The sequence below is a fragment of the Phoca vitulina genome, unplaced genomic scaffold, assembly GCF_004348235.1.
Source record: "Phoca vitulina isolate PV1807 unplaced genomic scaffold, GSC_HSeal_1.0 scaffold5, whole genome shotgun sequence".
In the NCBI taxonomy this organism is placed as follows: Eukaryota; Metazoa; Chordata; class Mammalia; order Carnivora; family Phocidae; genus Phoca; species Phoca vitulina.
Genome location: NW_022589708.1, coordinates 33,908,340 through 33,923,250, shown reverse-complemented (window position 1 = coordinate 33,923,250; position 14,911 = coordinate 33,908,340). Strand labels below are relative to the sequence as shown.

At 40.7% G+C, this 14,911-nt stretch overlaps 1 protein-coding gene across 1 annotated transcript in view; it reads right to left on the bottom strand.

The window, feature by feature from the left end:
* The window catches only part of MZT1 (mitotic spindle organizing protein 1), a 19,434-nt gene extending 4,647 nt beyond the window's left edge, over positions 1-14,787 (bottom strand). Inside the window, exons 1-2 of the mRNA XM_032402880.1 lie at positions 14,607-14,787; positions 4,725-4,870 (exon numbers count right to left, since the gene is read on the bottom strand). Of these exons, the coding sequence (XP_032258771.1) occupies positions 4,725-4,870; positions 14,607-14,682 (222 nt within the window). The 5' untranslated portion in view covers positions 14,683-14,787. The remainder of the gene's footprint in view (positions 1-4,724; positions 4,871-14,606) is intronic.
* Between the last annotated feature and the right edge of the window lie 124 nt (positions 14,788-14,911).

The window sequence follows — 14,911 nt, the reverse complement described above, 5'->3', positions numbered from 1 at the left end:
TTTATGGAGAAATATGTTTTCGGGGTGTGTGTGTGTGTGTGTGTGTGATCTTCCATTCAAAGGGCAATGCTTTCTGATTTTGTTTATCTTAAATATTGATTTTACCTCCTATATCTCACTATGGTCCACTATTCTCACTATAGAATAACCAGCATGTTCAAAGCTAAAAAAGCAATTCTATCCTAATACCTTGGGTTTATTTTGCCTAAGGAAGGGCTATGCCAAAACACTTGTCAGTTCCTCTTGTACCCCATGGACTAGGTTATTTGTCTCTGGTTCCTTTATGGCACTCTAACTGCATTACAATATGAAACCTTCATGCTCTTTTGCCTCCCTATTCTGTGTCAAATTCCAACATAAACAACAAAAATTCACGCAGTTGTGGACGATGTTTATTAAGTAAATTCTCTTCCACTAGAATTTCAGAAATTTACTGATCAAAGACTATGATACTGCATTTTATTTTTAACAGCAGGGTTATGAAAGAATACTAAACCAGGGAATGTTCCCATGCTACAGTCCATTAATTCACTTCTAATCACATTTCACCCTTTCTCAAAAAGCAGGCTCAGATATTTTTTAGAACTTATTGTAGGTGAAAACTTAGTAGTTAACAACTCTGAAGCCAGAGTCCAAGTTCAAATCTCAGCTCAACTACTTCTCAGTAAGTCCTTGGGAGAAGCTGGCCACCATAAGCTTCAGTTTCCTTAGCAGTAAACTACTAACATCAGTACCAGTACACATCACTGCTGTGACTCAAAGTGCTCATAAATATTAGTTATTCTTACGATATTATTTAGTTATTTTTCTTTCTGTCATATGAAAGCTCAGTTGTGAGTTTAAAAAGAAACAAGGTTTGAATAGTTTTTTTAAAGATTTAAACATCTGACTAAAAGAAATTAGTAACTTACATGCACATTTAACAAAGGGTTCACATTCAGAATATTTAAGACTACCAATACAAAAGGAAAAACAGACACCCCAGAAAAAAAAATGGGCAAACTACCTGAAAAGGTATCTCACAAAAGAAAATGGCCAAAAAAACATGTAAAAACACATTCAACCTCATTGGTACTAGGAGAAATGCAAATAAAACCACATAAGAAACCCATACACACCCACCAAAATGACTAAAATTAAAAACACAATAATAAGTATTGGCATAGACGTGGAGCAAGGAAGGGAAACTCATATGCTGCTCATGGAAACAGAAATACAACTACTTTAGAAAAGTTTGGAATTATCCATATTCAAGTTGAAGATAAACATATCCTAAAAACCAAGCAACCTGACTTGTAGATATACACCACCCAAAAGAAATGCATGCACATATGCATCATGAGACATGCACAACTAGGCTCATAGCAGCATATTCCTAATAGCCCCACACTGGAAGCAATCGAATATCCATTCACAGTAGAAAAGATAACTGAATAGTACTATATTTGTGCAACAAAGCATGATTATTTCAGTGAAAAGGACTGTATTACAGCTACACACAACATAAACGAACCTCCGGGGTGCCTGGGTTCTGCATGTAGAATCTGCTTGACATTCTCTTTCTCCCTCTTCCTCTGTCCCTCCCCCTGCTCCTGCATGCACTTGCACGCACTCTTACTCTCAAATAGTCTTTTTTTTTTTTTTTTTTAAAGATTTTATTTATTTATTTGACAGAGAGAGAGATAGCGAGAGCAGGAACACAAGCAGGAGGAGTGGGAGAAGGAGAAGCAGGCTTCCCGCTGAGCAGGGAGCCCGATGCGGGGCTCGATCCCAGGACCCTGGGATCATGACCTGAGCCGAAGGCAGATGCTTAATGACTGAGCCACCCAGGCGCCCCTCAAACAAAGTCAAAAAAAGAAAGAAACAAACGAACCTCACATGATTCTGCTAAGTGGAATCTAAAAATAAAAAATGAATAAACAAAAAGCAGAATCAGACCTATAAAAAGAGAAAAAAACTGTTGACTTGCAGAGGAGAGAGGGGGATGGACAAAATGGGTAAAGGAGAGAGGGAGAGATAGGTTTCCTTCCTTATGCTTTGACTTTTATTCCTGTGACTTAATTCATTCTGTAACCGGAATAAAAGTCACAGCATAAGGAACAGTCAGTAATATTTTAATAGTGATGTCATGGGACAGACGGCAGCAAATCTGTTGGGGCAGCTGGTGGCTCAGTCAGTTAAGCGTCTGCCTTCAGCTCAGGTCATGATCTCAGGGTCCTGGGATTGAGCCCTGTGTCAGGCTCCCTGCTCAGTGGGGAGCCTGCTTTTCCCTCTGCCCCTCCTCTCGCTGGCTCTAATAAATAAATAAAAATCTTAAAAAAGGGGCGCCTGGGTGGCTCAGTCATTTGGCGTCTGCCTTTGGCTCAGGTCATGATCCAAGGGTCCTGGGATCGAGCTCCGCATTGGGCTCCCTGCTCGGCTGAGAGCCTGCTTCTCCCACTCCCCCTGCTTGTGTTCCCTCTCTGTCTCTCTTGCTGTCAAATAAATAATCTTAAAAAAAAAAAATCTTAAAAAAAGTGTAAACCTGTCAAGTCACTAAGTTGTACACCTGAAACTAATCTAACACTCGTGTGTCAACTATACTCAAAAAAAACAAAAAACACCCTCTCAAACATGTTAAATGAAGAACCCAGTAAAGACTCTGCTGTAAGATTCCAGTTTGTATCACATTCAAAAATTTTACAAAATTAAACTGCAGTGTTTGAAGACCCATGTTTAGTCAGTAAAACTGTTAAAAATAAGAAATCTTCTACCATAAAAATCAGGACAGTAGTTACTGGAAGGGAGAGCAGGAGAGGTTAGTGATAGGGGAGCTCAAGGGAACTTGTAGGGCTCTAGCAATGAGAATTGTACAGATATTCTCTTTACGATAAATTTTTGCTCTGGAAATGTCTTCTGTTTACCTTTTTGTGTTTCAAGTTTTAAAAAATCTCAGAAACAACCCAAATCACTGGAATTTACTAGAACTGACTAAATTTGAGATGGGTAAATTACATATATTATATAGTTTTGTTTTCTCAAAGAAAAAAAAAAGCTAGAGAAAAGTCACTTTGTCCTTGGACAAGTTTTCAGAGGGACTAACTTGAATATTAGTATCTGTGGTGAGTTAGTTATATAAACATGGAAATAAAATCACCCAAGATTTTAAATCACTGTACACAAGTCAGAAAGGGAATATACCTTTCCTGTTCCCAATGTGAGCAACTAAAAAGTGGCGAGCTTGTATTTGAAAAAAGGTGGCCCTTGGGCCCATGGTGGCAGTGCAGCCAACTGGCCTCGGCAGTCCCTTCCTCTCAGAGCTACTGTTTGTCATTCTTCCCTTCTCTTGAGGGAGAAACACATGACCACAGCCGGGGAGGCCTAGTGGCCAGTTTCCTTCCTGCAGAATCCAGAAGTACAGAATCCCAGCCTTCCTTTATTTTGTCTGGGTCCCTTGCAGTCAAGTCCGAGATGGTGGACTACATTTATGAATCATATACCCAATCTCCTCACCAGAGCCCCACTCTGGGCTTCCTCTCCAGAGCATGCTGTCTGGGTAAGGCTGAGAGTTTTCTAAATCAAGTGCTGGCTCCTTTTCGCTTACCAGTTCCTTGATTTCTCATTCTTACATTTTATTATAAGTAGCAAGCAGAAATCTTGCTCCTGCACTTTCCACACTTTGCTAGGAAATTTCCTCAGCTAAATATCCAAGTTCATCACTTACAAGTTTTATTTTTCTTCCAATAATAAAACATAATTCAGCCAGGTGCTGTCACTTTGTAGCAAGGACAACCTTCCCTCCAGTGTTCAATAATATGTTCCTTATGAGATCTCACCAGAAGCCCCTTTAAAGTCCATTATTTCCAACAACATTCTGCTCATCATGACGTATGTATTCTCTAAGACAATTAAAGCTTTCTCTACTGCTCTCCTGTCCTTTCTGAGCCCTTACCAGAATTGCCTTCAATGTCTATAGTTCTACCAACACTTTCTTCAAGGAAATCTGGGCCCTTTTTATTAAGTGTGTAAAATTTTCCAACTTCTACCCATCACCCAATTCCAAAGCCACTTCATGACCTGTAGGTCTTTGTTACAACAGCACCCCACTTTCTAATAGTGAAATCTGTATTAGCTTTCTAGGGCTGCCATTACCAGGTACCATAAACTGGGTGGCTTGAAACAACGGAAATTTATTTTCTCATAGTTCTAAAGGCTAGAAGTCCAAAATCAAGAAGTCAGAAGGCTCTAGCAGAAGATCCTTGCCTCTCCGTAGTTTCTGATGGCTGCCAACAATCCTTGGCCACCACTGCTCTCTCTGCCTCCACTGTCACAAGGCAGTGTCTCCACATGGTGCTCTCTTGGTGTTGCTCTGTCCAAATTTCCCTTGTCTTATAAGGACATCAGTCATTAATCCATTATGATCTTATCTTAACCTGATTATACTTGCAGATACACAATTTCCAAATAAGGTCACATTCCCAGGTACTGGCCTTGAACTTCTTTTTGGGCTCACAACACAAGGAAAATTCTAAACACAGCTGGAGACTTCTGAGAAGAGAAAATGTGGTCCATGACAGTAGCAATTTTTGTAACTGAACATATGCTACTAAGATCCTGGTTTTCAGAATTTCTGATGGTGACAAAAGCTAGTTTAATCATATTTAAGTAGGATCTTTCACATAAACTCATTAACCATTTTCTAAACAAAAGCATCTTTCTTTAGAATGAACATACAGATCGCTAACCTTTAGTGCTTCAGTGGCCTTGCGAAGTTCCTTAATAACGGACGATAAAGCTTCTGGGTTAATTCCTTGTTCACAAAGCCGTACACAAATAGACAGAGTTTCCATATCTAAGCCAGTATTCAAAATTCTTGAAATTTCCAGCAGAACTGAAAAAGACAGAGGAAACTTCAGAAACAATTACATTAAAAAATGTGTACCCAATACTTTGTTTTTAATTCATATAATACGCATAGTACCAAAGAACTAGCACAGCATCCCTATATTTTGAAATTGTCATGTAATACTGTCTTGTTCTTACTCAGCCTAGCACCAGAAATACACTTATACCCTCCCTCCACATAACTGCTCTTTATACTTTGATTTATATTCTACCACTCATTCAATATCTTAAATATATGCATCATAATCAGGATTTTTCAGAACATTTCCCCATTTTTAGTATGCTTTTACAATGTAATTTAGTCTCATAACATCCCATTTTATGAAAACACCATACATTACTTAACTACTCTACTATTTTAAGAGTTAAGTGGGTCTCATGTTTTCCCCACTGAAATAATCCTATGATAAGATCTGTACATACTAACTTCATTTTATTTCATTAGGATAAATTCCTAAAAGTGGAATTGCTCAGTAATATACATATTTAAGGCTTTAAAAGTACTTAGAAACTTCTACAATTTGACAGGGTAATCATGTCCATTAAAATCTAATAGTAAAAAAATGAAAGCCCATTTTTTACCTTTTTTATAGTACTTCATTTTATTGTAGTTTATAAAAGTAATTGACACAAGAAACACTAGCAAAGAGAAGCAAAGAATATAAATACACTGGCTTCATTAAATTTTGTTTTATGGTGGTTGTTTCCCCGAGCATGTTTAGAATTTGTTAAAAGTCAATGGTCAACATGTTATCTATGGCTTCCTGTATTATTTTCCCTTGGCATTATACTTATACTTTGCATTCCCCATGCAAAGATTATATAACCACCCACCAGTATTCCCTTCCATCACTTCAAAGTTTATTTGCTGCCTGCCTATAAACATTTAAATATTTAACTCCCTGCAGTTTGGGTTGAAGATAGGATCTAACTTTACCTCCCTGAAATAAGTCCATTCCCTCAATACTATTTATTGAGTGATCTCTCCTACTACTACTCAATTAAGATGCCACCTTTATCACATAGTAAATTCCCATTTACCCATTTGTTACATCTCTATCTTATGTCAGAACCACAATTTTAATTACTAACTTTTATCAACATACAGAAGGTTAAAGATTTTGTTATCTTTCTTTTTCATAAGCTCTTTTGTTCTTTCAGTGAACTTAAAAATCTTGATCAAGGAGCACCTGGGTGGCTCAGTTGGTTATGCATCAGACTCGTGATTTAAGGTCAGGTTATGATCTCAGGGTTGTGAGATCTACCCCTGTGTTTTCTTGCTGGGCATGGAGCCTTCTTAAGATTCTCTTTCTCCTTCTCCCTCTGCCCCTCCCCCTGCCTCTTTCCCTCTCTAAAAAAATCTTGATCAATTCCAAATACAAACTCCGTTTGGATTCTGACTTGAATTGCATAAAAACTACATTATTTTGGGGTGAATGGACAAGTTAACAATATTGAGGGTTACATGATGTCTAACTCCTTCAAAAAACTAATGTAGTATTCATGATGTTCATGAGATGGGCCCTTCCCACCTTTTCGTATCAGACATTCATTTTCATCTCTAGAATTTCAAGGTTTTTTTTTTTAAATGTCTTTCATGCCTAAACTTTTTGAACACATGGAGTATAGTTTTAATGTCCTTGTTTGCTAAGTATAACATCTGTGTCAGTTTCAGGTCTATTTCAACTGACTGAATTTTTCTATCATGGGTTGTATTTTCCAGCTTTGCATATTTAGTTAATTTTTAATTAGATGCTTGACATTGTAAATTTTACCTTGTTGGTTGCTATTTTTATATTTCTATACATATTATTTTTAAAAATATTTTTATACATGTTCTTGGGCTTTGCAATGAGATGCAGTTATCTGAAAAGATTGATCCTTTTGAGTCAAAATTTTAAGATTTATATAGTCAGGATCAGAGCCCTGTTTAGTGTACGGCTAATTGTTCCTCGTCACTGAGGTAAGACCCTCGTGAGTGCTCTACTAAATGCCTTGTGAATTATGAAGTTTTCCATTCTGGCTGGTAGATACAAGCACTATTTTCAGCCTTCTGTGAGCATGGTGTACTGTTCCCTCTAGTTCTTTTGAATGCCTTTCCTAGCTTTGTGGGTTCTTTCCTCACACACATATGCTAATCAATGCTCTGCTGAATACTTGAGGGGGACCCTCCTACTGGTCTCCAGAATTCTCTCTGTAAGCTCTTTCCTCTCACATATTCTGTCCTGCAAATTCTACCTGCTTTGGTCTCCCTGGACTCTAAACTCCTTCTGCTAACTTCGGGGGTCCACACTACCCCCCAATTGCACTGCGGCTGGAAACTCTCTGAAGGTACCAAGAACAGGCAACTATTGGGCTCTCTTCATTTACTGTCTCTGGGATCACTGTTCTTTACTACCTGATGTCCATTGTTCTGTCTGGGTTTTGTTTTTTTTTTTTCTTCCAGGTAGGAGGGTAAATCCAGTTTTTGTTACTCCATCTCGGCTGGAAGCTGACAGCCCTTTCTGTTTCATTTCTTCAGTTTTGATATGCCAACATACCAGTACTGCTCTTCAGTCGTATGCAGGCTGTAGTTCATGTTAGCCACTGAATTTATTTCAGTAACTCTATTTTAAGATTTCAAATTCCCCCCCATTAATTGCTTGTCCTTATTTCATAGTTAAATGTTTTTTTATAACCACTTATTTTGTGGCTATTGTTTCTGCCCTTACCTATCTGAAGTTAGATTCTTATCTTTGGCCATTTTTGAGATTTGCGTTTTCTGTTTCTTCAAGTATAAGCAAGCACCAAAGGAGAATGGTTAAGGGTCTGCTCTCTACAGCTAAAGTACCTGAGTTCAAATTTCACCTTCATTACTTAGCAGGCAAGGTAACCTTTTTTTTTTTTTTTAATTTATTTATTATTATTTTTTAAGACTTTATTTATTAGTTGTCAGGGAGAAAAAGAGAGAGCAGCAGGCAGAGGGAGAAGCAGGCTCCTGGCTGAGCAGGGAGCCGATGTGGGACTCGATCCCAGGCCCCTGGGATCATGACCTGAGCCAAAGGCAGACGCTTAACCGACTGAGCCACCCAGGTGTCCCGCAAGGTACCTTTCTGTGCCTTTATCACTCTGTGAAATAGGGGTGATAGTACTTACTTCACAGGGCCATTGTGAGAATTACAACACACACTCAGAATGCTGTGTCCATTGGCACCTAGTGCTCAAAAAAAGAGCTATTATTACTATCTTCTCTTTTTTCAATTTTCATGTGAGTTGTTTATGTTTTTCATCTGCCCTGGGTACTTAGTGATTTCTGACTGGAAGCTCATCTTCAACAGGAGATTTTTCTTGATGTCTGGAATTGGTGAAGCATCCTTGGATGGGTAGTCTCACACTGGCCTCGGCCCTCTGGAGCAGCCCTAGTGGAAGCATAGTGGCTCCAGAGCCACAGGACACATGGATGATACTTCCTAATCCCTGGCCGTGGCAGATGGTACATTCCTGGCCCCCAGCTTCACTCAGGCAGGGCAGCACGCTTCATCAGGTTCCATTCCCAGTCTCTTGCTGTGGTTTCCATCTGCTCCTCTTTGGGGAAAATCTCTTTCTAACCAGGAGATTTTCCTTTCTTGTTTCTGAACATGGCTGTGCTGATAATTGCATTTTAGTATTATTTCCTGTCATTTTTATATGCTTGGAGCAGAAAGTTTTAGCCACGTGCTCCATCATCATCAATTTTGGTAGTGAATCACCAATCTCTTTAATTTTTAGTTTTGTCTTCATAATTGCATTCTACCTTGCTTTGGTATACTCTAGGTGATCAGTGCAAATATTCTAGAATATTACTTATTTTTATTTTGTAGCCAGCCACCTTAACAAATTCTACTGAAGTTTTTCAGTTAATTCTCTTGTTTTCTAATTAATCATTTTACCTATAAATAATAATTTCATGTCCTTCCTAACAGACTTTTCCTTTTCTTATCCTTCATTATTTGCTTAAACTTTCATATCAGTGGTTAAAAAAAAAATTCAGTGAAAGCAAGTGTTTCTAATGTTATTTGGAATGCTTTTAACACTAGCGTTAAGGATGATGGTAATCTCATATAGCTATCCTTGGTGTGTTAACAACGTACTGTTTTCTTTTGCTAAGACTTTAAAATTAGGGAAAAAGTGCTGAGTCTTATGAATACCTTTTCATCAAACACTGAAATAACCAGGCAGCTTTTTCCCTTTGACATAGTTAAAGAATACATTATATTGACAGACTATATTCACAGCTGAAGAACAGTGAGCTTGGGAAATCCCTACTTTTATAGTAGCAGTTAGCAAACTTGCTCGTTTTCTGGAAGTAGATGTTACCTCATCCCTCATGTTGTTCACTGTAAATACACCACTGAGAAAGAGCAGGAAGAAAGAGCAGTCAGGGCCTTGCTTTCTTGGCCTATTGAGCAAGAATGCACAGGTATGCTCAGGGCTCACAGGCTGCATCTCCCAATAGTGACACTGCATGACTTCTGACACTAGACTCAAAAAGGTAATATAGCTTCCTCCTGGCTCTCTCTTGAGGCACTCTCCCTTGCAACCCAGCTACCAAGTGGGAAGAAACCCACATGTTCCAGACAACAGCCCCTGCTGCAGGCCCAGCTAACAGGCAGTGTCAACTGGAAGATGTGTGAGTGAGGAAGCTTTGGGATGACTCCAGATTCAGCACTAACTGCAATGCATTAGAGACCCTCAATGAGAATTACCCAGATAAGCCCGGCCAACACCCAGAACTGTGAGAGACAAGTAATTGCTGTTTTATGCCAATAAGTTTGGGATGGTTTGTTATGCAGCAGCAAATGAAAACACGTACTCTCTGACCCTACTCCAACTCTCCAACATTACCATTATCACCATCACCATTATCCGTTGCTAAAAATTCTCCTCTCCAGTTTTCTCTTCATGGTAGACTCCTATCTATTAATTCTCTGCTTATTCCTGACTTCATGCCTTAGTTCATGCTTTTCTCCTCTGCCTTTTCTCTTCTCTCCATGTAACTCCATGCTCTTTTTCAGGTCCATCTCAGGACTAGTATTTCTTTCCTTTAAGCTTTCTTATAAAATGTATGTTGATCTTTACCTACTAACTCCATAACCCATCCATAGTAAGTACTTCTGTAGTGCCTACTGTACAGTCCTTAGGTGTATTCTGTGCCTACGACACTACTGCTGGAAATACAGTTGTGAAAAAGACAGATATGGTCCCAGTCCTCATGGAATTACAGTCTATGAGACATCAATATTAAAATAATAACTGATCCTAGTTAAAAGTGAAAGAGGGACAAGAAAAGCATACCTCCAAAACAAATTAGAAGGGCATCTTACATAGCTGTGAAAGATAGTGTTTAGGAAAGACTTGTGTGAAAAAGTGACAAGCTTACACTTCAAGGGTGAAGAGAAATCAACCTAACTAATGCAGAGGGAGGAAGAAGTGCTAAGAGAGAGTGAAAAAAACAGCTTGTGCAAAAGTTCCTGCACTAAAGAGAACTTGGTAAAGAACCTTTCATAGATCTGAAAGGTTCTTCAGGTGAAGGCAATGTAATTACAGGGGGAGCAGAGGTGTAAAATATGAGAAAAGACAGACATGAACACCCACTAAGGCTCTACTGAAGATTTCAGAACTTTGGGAAGCTATTAAAAAACATAAAAATGGGAGTATGACAATCAAATTTTCATTTTTAAAAGACTCTGGCTGCATAATAGGGAATGGATCTTGGAAAGAGACAGAACACCCGCCAACAGGGAGTCCAGTTAAGTTACTGCCATCTTGGGGATAGACGAGTAGATGGCATGGACAGGAGAGATCAAGACAAGTGGTTAAATCTGAGACGAAGGAAGAACTGAAAGGGCTTAGTGAAGAACAGAAGTTAGGGGAGGTAAAAGAAAGCAAGAATGATTCCTAGGTCTCTTTCTCCCATGAGTAACTAGACTGATAGCCTAGGGACCATACATTTGTTTCACGGACACTACCTTGTACTGTGAACTCTCTTAACTCCTCCTTCTAGCTTACTACCTGATATATAATAAAGTAGCACTACACTGAAACCCTCTGGTAAGGAAGAGGTTCATTTTTATCACTATTATAAAGAACATAATTACTAGTAGTAACTGGAGGCATAAGGAAAATTTTAAAATATATGAAAATAAAGTATGAAACTATCAATACAGTATCTAAAATTACAAAACCTTGAAAAGCAAAAGAGGCAAGTGAGTACACTGGAGGACAGAGAGAGAGATAGAAAAGACTGACATTTGAAAGAAGGGATCTGGAAGAGAATGTTGAGGATCTAAAAATGAGAGTAGGGGATATAAGAGCTTATATTAAATCAGGACCAGGATGAGTCAGGTTCCTTTCAGCGTGAGCCACACAGATAAATTACAAAGTCTACCTGCTTTTGAAGTATCATTATCAAAATGCTTTCACTTCACAACAAAAATAAAAATGTTTATAGCCTAGTTCTACAACCCTGAAATCATTCAGATCCATTAAAAAATTAAATTACTGGGGCACCTGGGTGGCTCAGTCAGTTAAGCGTCTGCCGTCAGCTCGGGTCATGATCCCAACGTCCTGGGATTGAACCCGGCATCGGGCTCCCTGCTCAGCGGTGTGTCTGATTCTCCCTCTGCCACTCACCCCATTTATGCTTGTGCTCACTCACTCTCTCTCTCTTCCTCTCTCTGAAATAAATAATCTTAAAAAAAAAAAAGATTAAATTACTGAGGGCTGATTCTAGTACTGATGGGAGAGAAGTAGTAAGAAGATGAGGGGAAATAATCTTTAAAGTGCATAGTCAGACTCAAACTTTTGATTCTCATGGCTAGATTTAAATACAGTGAAACCCTACATTAACAAAGTTTCAAATAATAATAATAGTTATTTGGGTAGTTCAGTCTAGCCCCTTGGGCAAGCTAAAGTTTTATTTCTGGGAATGAATGTGGAGGAACGTGGGACTATAAAATGTTAACATGAGGCACCTGGATGGCTCAGTCGGTTAAGCGTCTGACTTAGGCTCAGGTCATGATCTCAGGGTTCTGGGATCCAGCAAGAGAAGGGCTCCGCGCTCAGCAGGGAGTCTGCCTCTCCTCTGTGCACCATCCCGCTAGTGCACAGCTGCACATGTGCTAATAAATAAAATCTTTAAAAAAAATAAAATAAAATGACAACATTCAACTTCACATTATATATGACTGTCTTGGACTCCAATTATGGCATGATAGCAGGGATTTTCTGTAAGTTCAGAATTCTAATGGACATGATAGTCCCTAGCTGCCACATTTAACAAATGGTGATTCATTGCCAACCTGGGGCCTTCCTATCTTGAGGTTTGTGGGCAAACTGTGTGTAGAGGAGCAGTGTTCTCTAAGTCACACAGCCTCTCATTCAGTTTTTTTAAAAATCTGTTATTTCTTCACTTTTTCATGTTCTTACACTCAGTAATCTTCATTTTACACACACTTCTCTCCATAAAAATCCTGATGCAACCAATACAATCAGTTCTCATTTGTAAATCACTAGTTCCACCAGAGATAAATTGGGAGTTTCCATCCAAATGGGATTCTATGGCCATATAAATAAGGAACCTAAGCATAGCTAACATAAACTGACAGAAATGAGGCCTCACACTCTCCATTCTGTTAAAAAACAACAACAACAACAACAACAACAAAACCCCACTGGCTTCCAAGCAAAGGTGTAAGTCAATACAACCATCACCCACTTTTTGGAAGTTTGTCTTACTCCACTCTGCTTTTACAGAAGACCTACATTAGTAGCTATTTTTGCTTACCAAAAGAAATCCGAGTTTTCGCTTTTATGAAAAAAGGCAAAAATGAAAATTAGCGTTCAGTGTTTGTTTGCAGCAAGCCATTACAGTGCACAACCCCAGCATTTAGTGTGCACTGCCAAGCTCCTTCCCCGAAAACTACATTCAACATCTCACCATCAAGCTGCGAGAGCTTTGAACTGTGTCTGGGAGCATCTGTGCTTTATCTCTATTTATTTTGTGCATCTGTTAAGATATGTCCTAAGGCATCAGAAAAGCCTAAGAAAGGTTATTTTTTGGGTCTGAGAACACTCAAAAAAACTTTCCATATAAATCAACTGCTTCTTCACTATACACCATTTCAGCTTTAGGAAAGGTTTCATGGGAATGCTCTGCTTTCAGATACGGGGGCGGGGGGGGGGGGAGAACCTGTAATGTAGTACATTAAGAAGGAATGAAAAATAGGCTGAATATGGTGTTCAGAATAAAATCTGGGGCGCCTGGGTGGCTCAGTCGGTTGAGCATCCAACTCCTGATTTCGGCTCAGGTCATATCTCAGGGTGGTGGGATGGAGCCCTGCCCCCTAAGTCCAGAGTCTGCTTGTCCCTCTCCCTCTGTTCCTCACCTCTCCTCCCCCCACTCCGCCCGCATCTCTAAAATAAGTAAATAAAATCTTTAAAGAATAAAATTCTATTTTTCAGAAAAACAGCAAAATAGATACTTGGTAAATAAAAAATAAGATGCAAATGTTCTAGTAATGTAAGTACGTCTTGAAAAAGAAAGCAGCAACCCTTGCAGAAAAAGCCAGAAGTCTCATTAGAAGTCCCTTAAGGAGTGGCTGAATCAGTAAGTGGAGCCTACAGTGAAGTAGACAGGGAGACACAGCGGGGAGGCCGACACTACCGAGTGAGAATTGCACAGTTATGTTTCAATAAAGATGGAGACTAATGTCAATATCCCCTGGAAAATGCAAAAAAAAGCAATATTTAACATCCATCAAACACATATAAGTGGATATGAACAAAATGGAGACAAAGGAGTCTGCAAGTGGGATATATATGCAACATAACACAAAAGTAGTAACAATTATCTTTTGATTCTTCACCTTCGTTATGCCTTTGCCTTATCTTAAACATTCACAATAACCTTAGGAGGAAGTGACCTCATTTTATAGAAAAAGACACAGGCTCAAAGATGTCTAAACTCACCCCCAGGAGTATAAAGCGGCAGACCCGGCATAACAGAGAGATGTAACTCCAAGACACTTCGTCTTCTAGCACGTGCGCGCAGGTTTGACGCCCGCGTGCCTCGAGGCACAAAACAGGTAAACACACCTACAGCCTCAGAACATACGCGTCACCCGCTCCAAGATGAAGTAGAGAAATTCTGAAGACGGGGCGACCTGCTCACTGGCCGCTTATTTAAAAAACACCTACTCCAGGACCAGAGACAAAGGACAGAGCGGTGACCAAACACACAGGCCGCTCGCTGTCCGCACGAGGATTACAGTCTTGAAGACTGTTCCCGCTCAGGACTAGGAGAAAAGGGCGCTCTGCTCGCGGCGCGGCAGGGGGTGCGTGGGGTGGCAGCAGCACGTGAAGCCGGCCCCACAGGAAAGGACGCCAGACCCCCGCCGCAGCGGAGGGGCGTGGCGCGCGGGGAGCGGGAGCCGCGCGGGTCCGGCGCGGGAGGCACGAGGCGCGCGCCGGGCTGACGTGGGGGCTGGAACGTCGCGCGCGCGACAAACTACGCAAAAGCGAAGAGACAACTCTCAAAGAATGGGATCATCAGCACTACGGCCCTAGCGGGTCCCTTGGGAGGACCCTCAAAGATGCCCTTTGGGGCAGGAAGTGGACCTAACGTCCTCCTTGGCTTACCGCCGCCTGGGGGCCTTGGCCGCGGGAAACGGAGACAAGGTAAAGGGGGACAAACGGGCACTCACCGTCCATGGTCTCCCTCACCGCGTTCAGATTCGCCGCCGCTGCCGCCGCCGCCCCGGCACCGCTGCTACTCGCCATGGCGGAGGCCGAGGGAAGCGGGAGAAGGGCCTGACCCGGAACTGGAAGGCCTTCCTCTCTCCTGGGCAATCACACCACGCGTCCCCCGCTCACGCCGGGCAGGCTCCGCCCCTCGCGCTCGTCGCCAGCGTGAGGCTGCGTTGATTTAAATTTGGAGCCTCGTTACTCTGCGCGGAATGCGAAGCGAGGAGTTGCCATTCGAATTTACTACGCGGCCTCGATGCGATTG